We start from the raw sequence: 17,977 nt of genomic DNA on the forward strand, positions 1-17,977 counted from the left end.
CCACAATGTAACTATCATATAGAATAGTGTAGCAACACTGCTGGTGTTACCACAATGTAACTATCATATAGAATAGTGTAGCAACACTGCTTGTGTTCCCACAATGTAACTATCATATAGAATAGTGTAGCAACACTGCTGGTGTTCCCACAATGTAACTATCATATAGAATAGTGTAGCAACACTGCTGGTGTTACCACAATGTAACTATCATATAGAATAGTGTAGCAACACTGCTGGTGTTCCCACAATGTAACTATCATATAGAATAGTGTAGCAACACTGCTGGTGTTCCCACAATGTAACTATCATATAGAATAGTGTAGCAACACTGCTGGTGTTACCACAATGTAACTATCATATAGAATAGTGTAGCAACACTGCTGGTGTTCCCACAATGTAACTATCATATAGAATAGTGTAGCAACACTGCTGGTGTTCTCACAATGTAACTATCATATAGAATAGTGTAGCAACACTGCTGGTGTTCCCACAATGTAACTATCATATAGAATAGTGTAGCAACACTGCTGGTGTTCCCACAATGTAACTATCATATAGAATAGTGTAGCAACACTGCTGGTGTTCCCACAATGTAACTATCATATAGAATAGTGTAGCAACACTGCTGGTGTTCCCACAATGTAACTATCATATAGAATAGTGTAGCAACACTGCTGGTGTTCCCACAATGTAACTATCATATAGAATAGTGTAGCAACACTGCTGGTGTTCCCACAATGTAACTATCATATAGAATAGTGTAGCAACACTGCTGGTGTTCCCACAATGTAACTATCATATAGAATAGTGTAGCAACACTGCTGGTGTTCCCACAATGTAACTATCATATAGAATAGTGTAGCAACACTGCTGGTGTTCCCACAATGTAACTATTATATAGAATAGTGTAGCAACACTGCTTGTGTTTATTGAACGAGATGGACTGGATATTGATCCGGACACACACACACACACACACACACACACACACACACACACACACACACACACACACACACACACACACAGAGTACATTTGGCAGTCTTCGATCTCTCAGTCAATTCTTAAAGCTGAAAGCTCCCGGCACACACAGACAACCAGTCCAATCATCTTGCTCTCTGCTGCAGCAATGGCACGAAACATTGGGCGAAACAGCGTTGTACTGAAAGCTTCAAGTCCGGTGATGTTTCTCCCAATTTAGAGCTTAATCATGATTTGACAAGAGCTCTAAGTGGGAGAAACGATCACTCAACACTCTCAAATGCTGTACTTTGCATATCACGGATTCACTGGGACAACGTTTCGCTCTGAGCGAAACATTGTACTTGTTCTGTCTTCGCTATTGTGGCATGCAAAGAGTACGTAACCTTTATTCAGCGCATGTACACACCCTCATTGAAAAGCTATCTCCCCAACCAACGAACTAGTACTAAGGGTCGAATGATGGGGCCCCATCGTTCGATCAGTACCCAGGTTCAGCCAATGAGAAGGTGGATCTGGCAATTGTGGAGGTGTAGTGGTCACCACCCACTTGTCCACCCTTGTCTTCAAGAGCTGGTTGAGCACGGTTGTCCATTCTGTCTCCAGGCTGTGTCTTGGCCTTGTCTAAACTGTGTTGTACACATACATTTGCAACTGTGTATAGTGCACATAATTGTGAATAATTACTATTGCTCTTGGTGAAGGAAAACATGTTACAACGTGATTCAGGTGTGCTTATTCTGCCCCTCGCTCCCCTTTATACCCAGGATAATAGGCCTTATTGTCCCTGGGTTGTAATAGCTACGTTGTTCTTTGTGGTAATTTAGGACACTTAGAGGATCGTTTCCAGCAATTAGTTCTTCTTAAAGTTTATATAAGTAAAACAATGATTTATTTACATGTGTTCCACTTGCTGCACGTGTCGAGAAAGCTATCCCTGTAACAGGCTTGTCTGGTACTTGTCTGATCAACCAGGGTGTTGCTGCTGGTGGCCCACTTCCCCACATATCCATCACAGCCTGGTTGATATGGCACCTGGTGAAGATACTGGTCCAGTTTCCTCTTGGAAGACTTTAACAGTGTTATCTTATTGTGATCACAGATGTTGATATAGTGTTTTCTTATAGTTACAAGGGACATTGATACAGTGTTCTCTTATTGTACCCAGGAATGTTGATATAGTGTTCTCTTATTGTACCCAGGAATGTTGATATAGTGTTCTCTTATTGTACCCAGGAATGTTGATATAGTGTTCTCTTATTGTATCCAGGAATGTTGATATAGTGTTCTCTTATTGTACCCAGGAATGTTGATATAGTGTTCTCTTATTGTACCCAGGAATGTTGATATAGTGTTCTCTTATTGTACCCAGGAATGTTGATATAGTGTTCTCTTATTGTATCCAGGAATGTTGATATAGTGTTCTCTTATTGTACCCAGGAATGTTGATATAGTGTTCTCTTATTGTACCCAGGAATGTTGATATAGTGTTCTCTTATTGTACCCAGGAATGTTGATATAGTGTTCTCTTATTGTACCCAGGAATGTTGATATAGTGTTCTCTTATTGTATCCAGGAATGTTGATATAGTGTTCTCTTATTGTACCCAGGAATGTTGATATAGTGTTCTCTTATTGTACCCAGGAATGTTGATATAGTGTTCTCTTATTGTATCCAGGAATGTTGATATAGTGTTCTCTTATTGTACCCAGGAATGTTGATATAGTGTTCTCTAATTGTACCCAGGAATGTTGATATAGTGTTCTCTTATTGTACCCAGGAATGTTGATATAGTGTTCTCTAATTGTACCCAAGAATGTTGATATAGTGTTCTCTTATTGTTCCCAGGGATGTTGATACACTGTTCTCTTATTGTTTCCAGGAATGTTGATATAGTGTTCTCTTATTGTGACCACTGCACCCCTGCTTTTCAATGAGTTTATTTTGCACTTCCTCCCATATCACTCACTCCAGTATGTTGTTATGGTAGTGTGTACACTTGAAACCAGGTCCCCGGGTACTTTCCAAGAATTTAATATCATGTATCTCTCTCTCCTCCGTTCCAGTAAGTACATATTTAGTATTTGAGAAGTTCCCAGAAATTTAAACGTTTTATCGGCGATGTTGGTTATAAATGATCTATGTATCTGTTCCGGCTCTGATATCTCTCCTGCCTTCTTGTGATCCTAGAAAGGTATACCAGTATTGTACAACCACAGTCCACTGTACCTCAGTGATACCAGGACTGTATAACCGCAGTCCACTGTATCACAGTGATACCAGGATTGTATAGCTGCAGTCCACTGTACCTCAGTGATACCAGGATTGTATAACTGCAGTTCACTGTACCTCAGTGATACCAGGATTGTATAACTGCAGTTCACTGTACCTCAGTGATACCAGTATTGTATAACTGCAGTCCACTGTACCTCAGTGATACCAGGATTGTATAACTGCAGTCCACTGTACCTCAGTGATACCAGGATTGTATAACTGCAGTCCACTGTATCACAGTGATACCAGTATTGTATAACTGCAGTCCACTGTACCTCAGTGATACCAGGATTGTATAACTGCAGTTCACTGTACCTCAGTGATACCAGGATTGTATAACTGCAGTCCACTGTACCTCAGTGATACCAGGATTGTATAACTGCAGTCCACTGTACCTCAGTGATACCAGGATTGTATAACTGCAGACCACTGTACCTCAGTGATACCAGGATTGTATAACTGCAGACCACTGTACCTCAGTGATACCAGGATTGTATAACAGCAGTCCGCTGTACCTCAATGATACCTAAGCAATAGGGCCAGGAGCTTGAGATCAACTCTTTAGAAAACCAGCATTGAAGGTTTGAACCCGATCTGCAGAGGCATTGCAGAAAATGCTTTGAAAAACCCATGAATTATCGGGAAACGGTAAACCAATATGGGTTGGTGAAAGAGATGGGGACGGTTGAGAGGGAATGGGTTTAGGTTTGATCCGAGGAAATGGGAGAGGTTTGCCCTAGTGATATGATTTGGCACTCTCTCTCTCTCTCTCTCTCTCTCTCTCTCTCTCCCTCTCCTGAGAAGAAGAGAAAGAAAAGAAGAAAGAAGGGAAAGACAAAAAAGAAAAATCTAGCTCTGGTCCCGCAAATATGCCTCGACTAGACCGGGAATCGAACCCTGGTCCTCACAGTCGTGAGACCTCCAGAACACCAGACTGAGTCAACTGCGAAGTAGAATAATCAGGAAGAGAGAGGGAGGAGATTCAAAGGGAAGAGGGTGGTAAGGGGTAAGGGGGTGGTAAGGGGAAAGGGGGTAGTAAAGGGTAGGGAGGTAAAAAGGGTCACGTTATTTGTTTCTCTTCAATTTACTCCTTATTAATATTAATATTAATAATAATAATAATAATAATAATAATAATAATAATAATAATAATAATAATAATAATTATTATTATTATTATTATTATTATTATTATTATTATTATTATTATTCCAGCCTTGGTATTATAGCTTATTGTTGAAGTGGGTACCTATACTGACAGATGTATATCTCAGTGTATATACACTGACAGATATATATCTCAATGTATATACACTGACAGATGTATATCTCAATGTATATACACTGACAGATGTATATCTCAATGTATATACACTGACAGATGTATATCTCAATGTATATACACTGACAGATGTATATCTCAGTATATATACACTGACAGATGTATATCTCAATGTATATACACTGACAGATGTATATCTCAATGTATATACACTGACAGATGTATATCTCAATGTATATACACTGACAGATGTATATCTCAGTATATATACACTGACAGATGTATATCTCAGTGTATATACACTGACAGATGTATATCTCAATGTATATACACTGACAGATGTATATCTCAATGTATATACACTGACAGATGTATATCTCAATGTATATACACTGACAGATGTATATCTCAATGTATATACACTGACAGATGTATATCTCAGTATATATACACTGACAGATGTATATCTCAGTGTATATACACTGACAGATGTATATCTCAATGTATATACACTGACAGATGTATATCTCAGTGTATATACACTGACAGATGTATATCTCAGTGTATATACACTGACAGATGTATATCTCAATGTATATACACTGACAGATGTATATCTCAATGTATATACACTGACAGATGTATATCTCAGTATATATACACTGAGAGGTATATATCTCAGTATATATACACTGAGAGGTATATATCTCAGTATATATACACTGAGAGGTATATATCTCAGTGTATATACACTGAGAGGTATATATCTCAGTGTATACACACTGAGAGGTGTATATCTCAGTGTATATACACTGAGAGGTATATATCTCAGTATATATACTCTGAGAGGTGTATATCTCAGTGTATATACACTGAGAGGTGTATATCTCAGTGTATATACACTGAGAGGTGTATATCTCAGTGTATATACACAGAGAGGTGTATATCTCAGTATATATACACTGAGAGGTGTATATCTCAGTGTATATACACTGAGAGGTGTATATCTCAGTGTATATACACTGGTAGTTTACATTAATCAGTATTTTAGGTATTAAAGTATTCTTGGCTGGTGGTGTACAGGTGACCTGCAGCCTTAATGACCCTCGTGTAGTAGATAGACTTTAAACCCCATTAACCAACCAACCTTAATGACCCTCGTGTAGTAGATAGACTTTAAACCCCATTAACCAACCAACCTTAATGACCCTCGTGTAGTAGATAGACTTTAAACCCCATTAACCAACCAACCTTAATGACCCTCGTGTAGTAGATAGACTTCAAACCAAACTAACCACTCGATATTTTTCAAATGTAACCACACCCACTAACACAAAAGCAACCCCAGTTCCCTGGATTAAGAGCTCTCCAGAAACGCCAAGCAGTAGCATTTAAACCCGACCCGCTGACCTACAAACATTATCGATTATCTGGGAGGTAAACTATGTCGCCCTCCGCAGTAACTGGCGCTCCACACGCTATATATATATATATATATATATATATATATATATATATATATATATATATATATATATATATATATATATATATATATATATATATATATATAATTATTATTGTCATTAGTAGTACTGCTCTCAATTATTATTATTATTATTATTATTATTATTATTATTATTATTATTATTATTGGTGGGGGTAGTAGAGAGAGTCTAGTTAAAGGAACGTTTATTTAGGTGGATGTTTCGCCCACTGGGTGAAACATAGAGACGTGAGATACACAGAAGACTGATACATAAGGGGGATTACCAACAGACCCCTGGCAGTCTTCAAGCTGGCACTGGACAAGCACCTAAAGTCAGTTCCTGATCAGCCGGGCTGTGGCTCGTACGTTGGTTTGCGTGCAGCCAGCAGCAACAGCCTGGTTGATCAGGCTCTGATCCACCAGGAGGCCTGGTCACAGACCGGGCCGCGGGGGCGTTGACCCCCGGAACTCTCTCCAGGAAAAGAACATCTGGGAGAAGTGAAGGTACCAGTTGAGGGACTGACCACCTTAAACTCTCTTATTTAAGGTTGAGGGACTGACCACCTTAAACTCTCTTATTTAAGGTTGAGGGACTGACCACCTTAAACTCTCTTATTTAAGGTTGAGGGACTGACCACCTTAAACTCTCTTATTCAAGGTTGAGGGACTGACCACCTTAAACTCTGTTATTCAAGGTTGAGGGACTGACCACCTTAAACTCTCTTATTCAAGGTTGAGGGACTGACCACCTTAAACTCTCTTATTCAAGGTTGAGGGACTGACCACCTTAAACTCTCTTATTCAAGGTTGAGGGACTGACTACCTTAAACTCTCTTATTCAAGGTTGAGGGACTGACTACCTCAACCTCTCTTCTTCAAGGTTGAGGGACTGACCACCTTAAACTCTCTTATTCAAGGTTGAGGGACTGACTACCTCAACCTCTCTTCTTCAAGGTTGAGGGACTGACCACCTTAAACTCTCTTATTCAAGGTTGAGGGACTGACTACCTTAAACTCTCTTATTCAAGGTTGAGGGACTGACTACCTCAACCTCTCTTCTTCAAGGTTGAGGGACTGACCACCTTAAACTCTCTTATTCAAGGTTGAGGGACTGACTACCTCAACCTCTCTTCTTCAAGGTTGAGGGACTGACTACCTTAAACTCTCTTATTCAAGGTTGAGGGACTGACTACCTCAACCTCTCTTATTCAAGGTTGAGGGACTGACCACCTTAAACTCTCTTATTCAAGGTTGAGGGACTGACTACCTCAACCTCTCTTCTTCAAGGTTGAGGGACTGACTACCTTAAACTCTCTTATTCAAGGTTGAGGGACTGACTACCTCAACCTCTCTTCTTCAAGGTTGAGGGACTGACTACCTCAACCTCTCTTCTTCAAGGTTGAGGGACTGACTACCTCAACCTCTCTTCTTCAAGGTTGAGGGACTGACTACCTCAACCTCTCTTCTTCAAGGTTGAGGGACTGACTACCTCAACCTCTCTTCTTCAAGGTTGAGGGACTGACTACCTCAACCTCTCTTCTTCAAGGTTGAGGGACTGACTACCTCATCTGGACCTCTCCATTCCCACCCCCACCTCTGTATTCGACTGACAAAAGCCTACTGAATAGGCCTGTCATACTTGTTTAGGCTCTGTCACATATAGGTTATTAATGCAGTACCTTAAGAAGAGGTGACTGATACCCGTATCTGGTGTGATATAAGGTGACTGATACCCGTATCTGGTGTGATATAAGGTGACTGATACCCGTATCTGGTGTGATATAAGGTGACTGATACCCGTATCTGGTGTGATATAAGGTGACTGATACCCGTATCTGGTGTGATATAAGGTGACTGATACCCGTATCTGGTGTGATAAAAGGTGACTGATACCCGTATCTGGTGTGATATAAGGTGACTGATACCCGTATCTGGTGTGATATAAGGTGACTGGTACCCGTATCTGGTGTGATATAAGGTGACTGATACCCGTATCTGGTGTGATAAAAGGTGACTGATACCCGTATCTGGTGTGATATAAGGTGACTGGTACCCGTATCTGATGTGATATAAGGTGACTGATACCCGTATCTGGTGTGATATAAGGTGACTGATACCCGTATCTGGTGTGATAAAAGGTGACTGATACCCGTATCTGGTGTGATATAAGGTGACTGATACCCGTATCTGGTGTGATATAAGGTGACTGATACCCGTATCTGATGTGATATAAGGTGACTGATACCCGTATCTGGTGTGATAAAAGGTGACTGATACCCGTATCTGGTGTGATATAAGGTGACTGATACCCGTATCTGGTGTGATATAAGGTGACTGATACCCGTATCTGGTGTGATATAAGGTGACTGATACCCGTATCTGGTGTGATATAAGGTGACTGACACCCGTATCTGGTGTGATATAAGGTGACTGATACCCGTATCTGATGTGATATAAGGTGACTGATACCCGTATCTGGTGTGATAAAAGGTGACTGATACCCGTATCTGGTGTGATATAAGGTGACTGGTACCCGTATCTGGTGTGATATAAGGTGACTGATACCCGTATCTGGTGTGATATAAGGTGACTGATACCCGTATCTGGTGTGATAAAAGGTGACTGATACCCGTATCTGGTGTGATATAAGGTGACTGGTACCCGTATCTGGTGTGATATAAGGTGACTGATACCCGTATCTGGTGTGATATAAGGTGACTGGTACCCGTATCTGGTGTGATAAAAGGTGACTGATACCCGTATCTGGTGTGATATAAGGTGACTGATACCCGTATCTGGTGTGATATAAGGTGACTGATACCCGTATCTGATGTGATATAAGGTGACTGGTACCCGTATCTGGTGTGATATAAGGTGACTGATACCCGTATCTGGTGTGATATAAGGTGACTGACACCCGTATCTGGTGTGATAAAAGGTGACTGATACCCGTATCTGATGTGATATAAGGTGACTGGTACCCGTATCTGGTGTGATATAAGGTGACTGATACCCGTATCTGATGTGATATAAGGTGACTGGTACCCGTATCTGGTGTGATATAAGGTGACTGATACCCGTATCTGGCGTGATATAAGGTGACTGATACCCGTATCTGGCGTGATATAAGGTGACTGATACCCGTATCTGGCGTGATATAAGGTGACTGATACCCGTATCTGGCGTGATATAAGGTGACTGATACCCGTATCTGGTGTGATATAAGGTGACTGATACCCGTACCTGGTGTGATATAAGGTGACTGACACCCGTATCTGGCGTGATATAAGGTGACTGATACCTGTATCTGGCGTGATATAAGGTGACTGATACCCGTATCTGGTGTGATATAAGGTGACTGACACCCGTATCTGGCGTGATATAAGGTGACTGATACCTGTATCTGGCGTGATATAAGGTGACTGATACCCGTATCTGGTGTGATATAAGGTGACTGACACCCGTATCTGGCGTGATATAAGGTGACTGATACCTGTATCTGGCGTGATATAAGGTGACTGATACCTGTATCTGGCGTGATATAAGGTGACTGATACCTGTATCTGGCGTGATATAAGGTGACTGATACCCGTATCTGGCGTGATATAAGGTGACTGATACCCGTATCTGGCGTGATATAAGGTGACTGATACCCGTATCTGGTGTGATATAAGGTGACTGATACCTGTATCTGGCGTGATATAAGGTGACTGACACCCGTATCTGGCGTGATATAAGGTGACCGATACCTGTATCTGGCGTGATATAAGGTGACTGATACCTGTATCTGGCGTGATGTAAGGTGACTGATACCTGTATCTGGCGTGATATAAGGTGACTGATACCCGTATCTGGCGTGATATAAGGTGACTGATACCCGTATCTGGCGTGATATAAGGTGACTGATACCCGTATCTGGTGTGATATAAGGTGACTGATACCTGTATCTGGTGTGATATAAGGTGACTGACACCCGTATCTGGCGTGATATAAGGTGACTGACACCCGCATCTGGCGTGATATAAGGTGACTGATACCAGTATCTGGTGTGATATAAGGTGACTGATACCTGTATCTGGTGTGATATAAGGTGACTGGTACCCGTATCTGGCGTGATATAAGGTGACTGACACCCGTATCTGGCGTGATATAAGGTGACTGATACCCGTATCTGGTGTGATATAAGGTGACTGATACCCGTATCTGGTGTGATATAAGGTGACTGATACCTGTATCTGGTGTGATATAAGGTGACTGATACCTGTATCTGGTGTGAATTCCGTACATCTTCACAACCTAGCTATCTTAAGGGATTTTAACCTCTATGGAGACTAACAATAAAGACTGACACTGTGATCACAAGGAACGTAAGAAGCAGCACTGTAGGAGGCCTACTGGCCCATGCTAGGCAGGTCTAAGTCACCTACTGGCCCATGCTAGGCAGGTCCAAATCACCTACTGGCCCATGCTAGGCAGGTCCAAATCACCTACTGGCATATGCTAGGCAGGTCTAAGTCACCTACTGGCCCATGCTAGGCAGGTCTAAGTCACCTACTGGCCCATGCTAGGCAGGTCTAAGTAACCTGCTGGCACACGCTAGGCAGGTCCAAATCACCTACTGGCCCATGATAGGCAAGTCCAAGTCACCTACTGGCCCATGCTAGGCAAGTCCAAGTCACCTACTGGCCCAAGCCAGTCAGGTCCACGTCTCATCCACTTAATGAGCACTGCAGCAGACCCACTGGCCAAAACTTAACCAAGTTCCAACAGAGCGAAACCTTGCCACAAAATACAGCAGGATAAACTCCCAACTAGTCCAGAGTGACTTATTTCCAATCCCTTGGATCAAGAACATTCAGCCGTCTCTTGAGACGCAGAAATAATATCCAAAAGCACTTTCTCTGACCTTACATATGCTGTACACACCATCCATTGCTGAGGAAAAAATATTCTCTGATATTCTCTCCAGATTCCGAGATAATATCGTCATCCAGCCGAGGATAATACTTATAATTAATACTGGTGTTATATGCTTTATTTGCTAGTAGTAATAGTAGTTGTGATAGTAGTTGTGATAGTAGTACTTGTAGTTGTAGTAATAGTAGTAGTAATGCTAGTAGTTGTAGTAGTAGTAATAGTAGTAGTAATGCTAGTAGTTGTGATAGTAGTACTTGTAGTTGTAGTAATAGTAGTAGTAATGCTAGTAGTTGTAGTAGTAGTAATAGTAGTAGTAATGCTAGTAGTTGTGATAGTAGTACTTGCAGCTGCAGCAATGCAGCTGCAATGCCAGTAGCCAGTAGCAATGGCAGTAGCAATGCCTAGTAGCGTGATAGCAGTACCTTTGCAGTTGCAGTAATAGCAGCAGCAATGCCAGCAGCTGCAGCAGTAATGGCAGCAGTGCCACGTAGATTGCGATAGCAGTACACTTGTAGCTGCAGTAACAGCAGCTGTAATGCCAGTAGCAGTAGCAACAGCAGCAGTAATGCCAGTAGCTGTGATAGCAGCACCTTGTAGCTGTAGCAATAGTAGCTAATGCCAGTAGCTTGCAGTAGCAGCAATAGCAGCAGCAATGCCAGTAGCCAGTAGCAGTAACAGCAGCAGCAATGCCAGTAGCGTGATAGCAGCAGTACAGCAAATGCCAGCAGCCTGCAGCAGCAGCAGAGAATGCCAGTAGCCGTGACAGCAGCAGCAGCAGCAGCAACGCCAGCAGTCAGTGCAGTAGCAACAGCAGCAGCAATGCCAGTAGCCGTGATAGCAGTGCACCAGCAGCAGCAACTGCCAGCTGCAGTACAGCAGCAGCAATGCCAGTAGTGATAGCAGCAGCAATGCCAGTAGCTGCAGTAACAGCAACAGCAGCAACAATGCCAGTAGTTGCAGCAGCAGTCAATAGCAGCAGTAATGCCAGTAGCCGTGATAGTAGCAGAAACAGTAGTAGCAATGCCAGCAGTTGTACAGTACAGCAATAGCAATGCCAGTAGCGTGAGTAGCAGTAACAGTAGCAATGCCAGTAGCCGTGATAGCAGCAGTAATGCCAGCAGCCGTGATAGCAGCAGCAGCAATGCCAGTAGCCGTGATAGCAGCAGCAGTAGTAGCAGCAATGATAGCAGCTGTGATAGCAGTAGCAGTAGCAATGCCAGTAGCTGCAGTAGCAGTAATAGTAGCAGTAATGCAGTAGCCTGTGATAGCAGAGCAGCAGCAGTAAATGCCAGTAGCTAGCAGCAGCACAGCAGCAGCAATGCCAGTAGCCGTGACAGCAGCGTAATGCCAGTAGCAGCAGCAGCAGCAACAGCAGCAGCAATGCCAATTGCCGTGACAGCAGCAGCAGTAGCAATGCCAGTAGCCGTGATAGCAGCAGCAGCAATGCCAGTAGCCGTGATAGCAGCAGCAGCAATGATAGCAGCTGTGACAGCAGCAGCAGCAGTAGCAGTAAGCCAGCAGCCGTAGCAGCAGTAACAGTAGCAGCAATGTTAGCAGCCGTGATACAGTAGCAGCAGCAGCAGCAATGCCAGCAGCTGCAGCAGCAGCAACAGCAGCAGCAATGCCAGCAGCCGTGATAGCAGCAGCAATGCCAGCAGCTGCAGTAGCAGTACAGCAGCAGCAATGACAGACAGCAGTAGCAGCAGCAGCACAGCAGCAGCAATGCCAGGTAGTAGTTGTAGTAGTAACAATAGTAGTAGTAGTAATGGTAGTAGTTGTGATAGTAGTAGTAATGGTAGTAGTTGTAGTAGTAATACTAGACTAATAGTATTACTCTAAATAATGAACAAAAAACCTTGTTTGATCCAAGGGAGAGGAGTATAGCTCCCGTCCCTCGGATCAAGCACCCTGTTGGGCGCACATTTGCGCACTAAATGTGCACTTTACAGTTATATAAACACCACATCCGTTATAACCCTTATTGCCACCGTAAATAAAGTCGAAATTACATTAAATTCATCCCAATGTTTACATCTGTGAAATCTGCTCAAAAAAATAGGAACATAAGGGTGAGGAAGGCGTAGTTAAGGGGCGGGAATATAGGACTTACCGTTAGGCACTTGTCTAGGTTTACTTCTATCTACTGGAAGGTTTGAATTTTGTGAGAGAACGTTAAACATTCTCTGCATAAACATCTTTGTTGGTGTAAATATTGATGTTTAGGCAGATATCTCCACTGGTGAGGTGACTCAGATGACGTATTACGCCGCCTTGGGGTTTCCTACATTGGTAAATCCTGTATTTATTCTCCATATGGGTGTGTTTACATTGAGAAATGTAAGGAGGAGGTTCAACACACGTCCACTTTCCACCACGTCTAGGTTACTACTGAATGTTTTGTTCTCTACTTACAACCTCTTACTGTATCACTCCGCCGGCAGGAAAAGCCCGCGCATCAACTGTTGGAATGGGAACACCTTGTTTTTCCTTATATAACGATTATTTAGTTCGGTGTGTTGCGAAATTTGAGGTTCTGTTGTGGTAACTCACATTGTGAAGGGGGTAGTTGGGTTTTTAGAGGCTCGAATTTGGGTTTTAATGGGAATATTTGGAGTGGGAGGTACTACTTCATCACGTGGGCGTAATGTTTACGTCCCTGATTGGCAGTTGTGAGGCTCTATGACGTCATCACTCTGGAACGCGTTCGAGGATGGACTTCACATCCACTTGACACGCCTTTTTCACCCCTATGGACATCGCAGCAGGTTCCTACATAATGTTACATATCACACTGAGACATACTGCACATCGTTGCCTAATAAAATCGCATCCCCGACCCTCCAAAACGCCAGAAAACAGCCACCATATTGCGTCGACGAGAAAACTGGCGCGCAGGAAAATCTGGCAATTTTACGCGCGCATGTGTTGAAGGCTGGCCACCACGTCAGCCTTTAACAACCTTGGCAATCCATATATTTCGCCAGATATGAGCGACAAACCGTCGCAACGTTCGCAAATAAACGTTGCACAATGCTTGCAACCGTCTCTTGCACCATACATAGCAATGGTAAACACAGCAACGGCTAAGCTGCTGGAAATAAGCCAAGGAAATAAGACAGTCCTCGACCCCATTGGAAATAAGTCACTCTGACTTTTTGGGATTCTCCTGATTGGTAATTTATACATATGTTACTATGTAGAGAACTATACTTAATTGTACCTGTTACATATATTATGCATGATAACTGTGTAGATGAATGGTTCAGGGAACCGACACGTTGATAAATTAGACACATGTGATAAGATAAGATAAGATAAGATTTCGTTCGGATTTTTAACCCCGGAGGGTTAGCCACCCAGGATAACCCAAGAAAGTCAGTGCGTCATCGAGGACTGTCTAACTTATTTCCATTGGGGGTCCTTAATCTTGTCCCCCAGGATGCGACCCACACCAGTCGACTAACACCCAGGTACCTATTTGCTGCTAGGTGAACAGGACAACAGGTGTAAGGAAACGTGTCAAATGTTTCCACCCGCCGGGAATCGAACCCGGGCCCTCCGTGTGTGAAGCGGGAGCTTTAGCCACAAGACCACCGGGCCACCACAACTCTTGGGTATCTTTATTGAGGAAACGTTTCGCCACACAGTGGCTTCATCAGTCCATACAAAGGAGAATCTTGAAGAACAGGAGGAGAATGAGGTAATCAGTCCCTCAGCCTTGAGTCGATTGATGGACTGACCACATCAACTCAAGGCTGAGGGACTGATTACCTCATTCTCCTCCTGTTCTTCAAGATTCTCCTTTGTATGGACTGATGAAGCCACTGTGTGGCGAAACGTTTCCTCAATAAAGAGACCCAAGAGTTGCACATGTGTCTAATTTATCAACATGTTAACTGCACTTATGTGTACCTGTTACACATAAGTATGATAATTGCACTTACTAAATAATTCAGCTTATTAGAAAGAATACAGATCTATATTTCATAACTATTAGATAGGCCAAACGTGCTATAATCTATAGGCCTATGAGTTGTTTACAAGATTTGCTGTTTTACACAGATTTACACAGATTTACAAGTGCATTACACAGTAAATATAACAGGATTTTTAGCAAAAATAAACGGCGTGACCTGTTGCCCTTTCATCGTAAAATCTCTATATTCAACAGTATAGAGGTTTCTCAAGGCTTCCAGGGGGGGTTTCTAGAAGGTTTCTGGGTTTTTATTCAAGATTTGCTGGTACTGGGAGTCCCTCCAGGTTTCTTGGGGGTTTCTATAAGGTTCCAGGGTTTCAGTTCCAGGTTTCCTGTGTTCTGGGAGTCCCTCCAGGCTTCCAGGGGGTTTCTATAAGGTTCCAGGGTTTCAGTTCCAGGTTTCCTGTGTTCTGAGAGTCGCTCCAGGCTTCCAGGGGGGTTCTATAAGGTTCCAGGGTTTCAGTTCCAGGTTTCCTGTGTTCTGGGAGTCCCTCCAGGCTTCCAGGGGGTTTCTATAAGGTTCCAGGGTTTCAGTTCCAGGTTTCCTGTGTTCTGAGAGTCGCTCCAGGCTTCCAGGGGGGTTCTATAAGGTTCAAGGGTTTCAGTTCCAGGTTTCCTGTGTTCTGGGAGTCCCTCCAGGCTTCCAGGGGGTTTCTATAAGGTTCCAGGGTTTCAGTTCCAGGTTTCCTGTGTTCTGAGAGTCCCTCCAGGCTTCTAGGGGGTTTCTATAAGGTTCAAGGGTTTCAGTTCCAGGTTTCCTGTGTTCTGAGAGTCCCTCCAGGTTTCTTGGGGGTTTCTATAAGGTTCCAGGGTTTCAGTTCCAGGTTTCCTGTGTTCTGAGAGTCTCTCCAGGCTTCCAGGGAGTTTCTATAAGGTTCCAGGGTTTCAGTTCCAGGTTTCCTGTGTTCTGAGAGTCCCTCCAGGCTTCTAGGGGGTTTCTATAAGGTTCAAGGGTTTCAGTTCCAGGTTTCCTGTGTTCTGGGAGTCCCTCCAGGCTTCCAGGGGGTTTCTATAAGGTTCAAGGGTTTCAGTTCCAGGTTTCCTGTGTTCTGGGAGTCCCTCCAGGCTTCTAGGGGGTTTCTATAAGGTTCCAGGGTTTCAGTTCCAGGTTTCCTGTGTTTTGGGAGTCCCTCCAGGCTTCCAGGGGGTTTCTATAAGGTTCCAGGGTTTCAGTTCCCGGTTTCCTGTGTTCTGGGAGTCCCTCCAGGCTTCCAGGGGGTTTCTATAAGGTTCCAGGGTTTCAGTTCCAGGTTTCCTGTGTTCTGGGAGTCCCTCCAGGCTTCCGGAGGTTTTCTAAAAGCTATCTGGGGGTAATTCCCTCATGCTAATCAGGGAAATTGGGACATGCTTCTCTCATTCCTGGATCAGACCTGATAACCCACCCTTTCCCCAGGCTCTGAACAACCCCAACGGGTCTAGCGCCTAACTATAATCATTATGAACCATCTCATCTCCCGAAGCTTGATTTCCGGAAGCCTCTCCGACGCACTGACTTTCTTTAAGGATTATTTACGTCATAATCGTGTCTCCTCTCGCCACTAGGGTCGATAGGTTCCTCAGGGATAAGTCAGGTCCCTGAATACTGAAAATCAGATCATTCAGGTCTACTAGTCAAAGACAGGTCCCTCTGGGGACCTGACAGTACTTACCCTGCCTCTTAGGGACTTACCTTGCCTCTTAGGGACTTACCCTGCCCCTTAGGGACTTACCCTGCCTCTTAGGGACTTATCCTGCCTCTTAGGGACTTACCCTGCCTCTCAGGGACATACCCTGCCTCTTAGGGTCTTACCCTGCCTCTTAGAGAAGGACTTACCCTGCTTCTTAGAGAGAGGGACTTAACCTCTCTCTTAGAGAGAAGGACTTACCCTCTCTCTTAGAGAGAGGGACTTACCCTGCCTCTTAGAGAGAGGGACTTACCCTGCCTCCTAGAGAGAGGGACTTACCCTGCCTCTTAGAGAGAGGGACTTACCCTGCCTCCTAGAGAGAGGGACTTACCCTGCCTCTTAGAGAGAGGGACTTACCCAGCCTCTTAGAGACAGGGAGTTACCCTGTCTCATAGAGAGAGGGACTTACCCAGCCTCTTAGAGACAGGGAGTTACCCTGTCTCATAGAGAGAGGGACTTACCCAGCCTCTTAGAGACAGGGAGTTACCCTGTCTCATAGAGAGAGGGACTTACCCTTACATCCGGTCCGGGCCGGACCACGTGTGTTGACACACACTATCCCCCCCTACCCCCCCTCCCCCCTACCCCCCTCTCCCCCCTCAAATCATATTTTAATCTGGTTTTCCTCTAGCCTCCACTACACTAGCCTCCACTACACTAGCCTCCACTACACTAGCCTCCACTACACTAGCCTCCACTACACTAGCCTCCACTACACTAGCCTCCACTACACTAGCCTCCACTACACTAGCCTCCACTACACTAGCCTCCACTACACTAGCCTCCACTACACTAGCCTCCACTACACTAGCCTCCACTACACTAGCCTCCACTACACTAGCCTCCACTACACTAGCCTCCACTACACTAGCCTCCACTACACTAGCCTCCACTACACTAGCCTCCACTACACTAGCCTCCACTACACTAGCCTCCACTACACTAGCCTCCACTACACTAGCCTCCACTACACTAGCCTCCACTACACTAGCCTCCACTACACTAGCCTCCACTACACTAGCCTCCACTACACTAGCCTCCACTACACTAGCCTCCACTACACTAGCCTCCACTACACTAGCCTCCACTACACTAGCCTCCACTACACTAGCCTCCACTACACTAGCCTCCACTACACTAGCCTCCACTACACTAGCCTCCACTACACTAGCCTCCACTACACTAGCCTCCACTACACTAGCCTCCACTACACTAGCCTCCACTACACTAGCCTCCACTACACTAGCCTCCACTACACTAGCCTCCACTACACTAGCCTCCACTACACTAGCCTCCACTACACTAGCCTCCACTACACTAGCCTCCACTACACTAGCCTCCACTACACTAGCCTCCACTACACTAGCCTCCACTACACTAGCCTCCACTA

The 17,977-nt window shown here is 44.1% G+C and overlaps 1 protein-coding gene across 1 annotated transcript in view; it reads right to left on the minus strand.

The window, feature by feature from the left end:
- Positions 1 to 13,319, minus strand: part of LOC128698387 (serine/threonine-protein kinase pim-3) — a 44,923-nt gene extending 31,604 nt beyond the window's left edge. Inside the window, exon 1 of the mRNA XM_070081061.1 lies at positions 13,058 to 13,319. Within this exon, the coding sequence (XP_069937162.1) occupies positions 13,058 to 13,142 (85 nt within the window). The 5' untranslated portion in view covers positions 13,143 to 13,319. The remainder of the gene's footprint in view (positions 1 to 13,057) is intronic.
- Positions 13,320 to 17,977: the final 4,658 nt, after the last annotated feature.

The sequence above is a fragment of the Cherax quadricarinatus genome, unplaced genomic scaffold (genome assembly GCF_038502225.1).
Source record: "Cherax quadricarinatus isolate ZL_2023a unplaced genomic scaffold, ASM3850222v1 Contig1588, whole genome shotgun sequence".
Lineage (NCBI taxonomy): Eukaryota > Metazoa > Arthropoda > Malacostraca > Decapoda > Parastacidae > Cherax > Cherax quadricarinatus.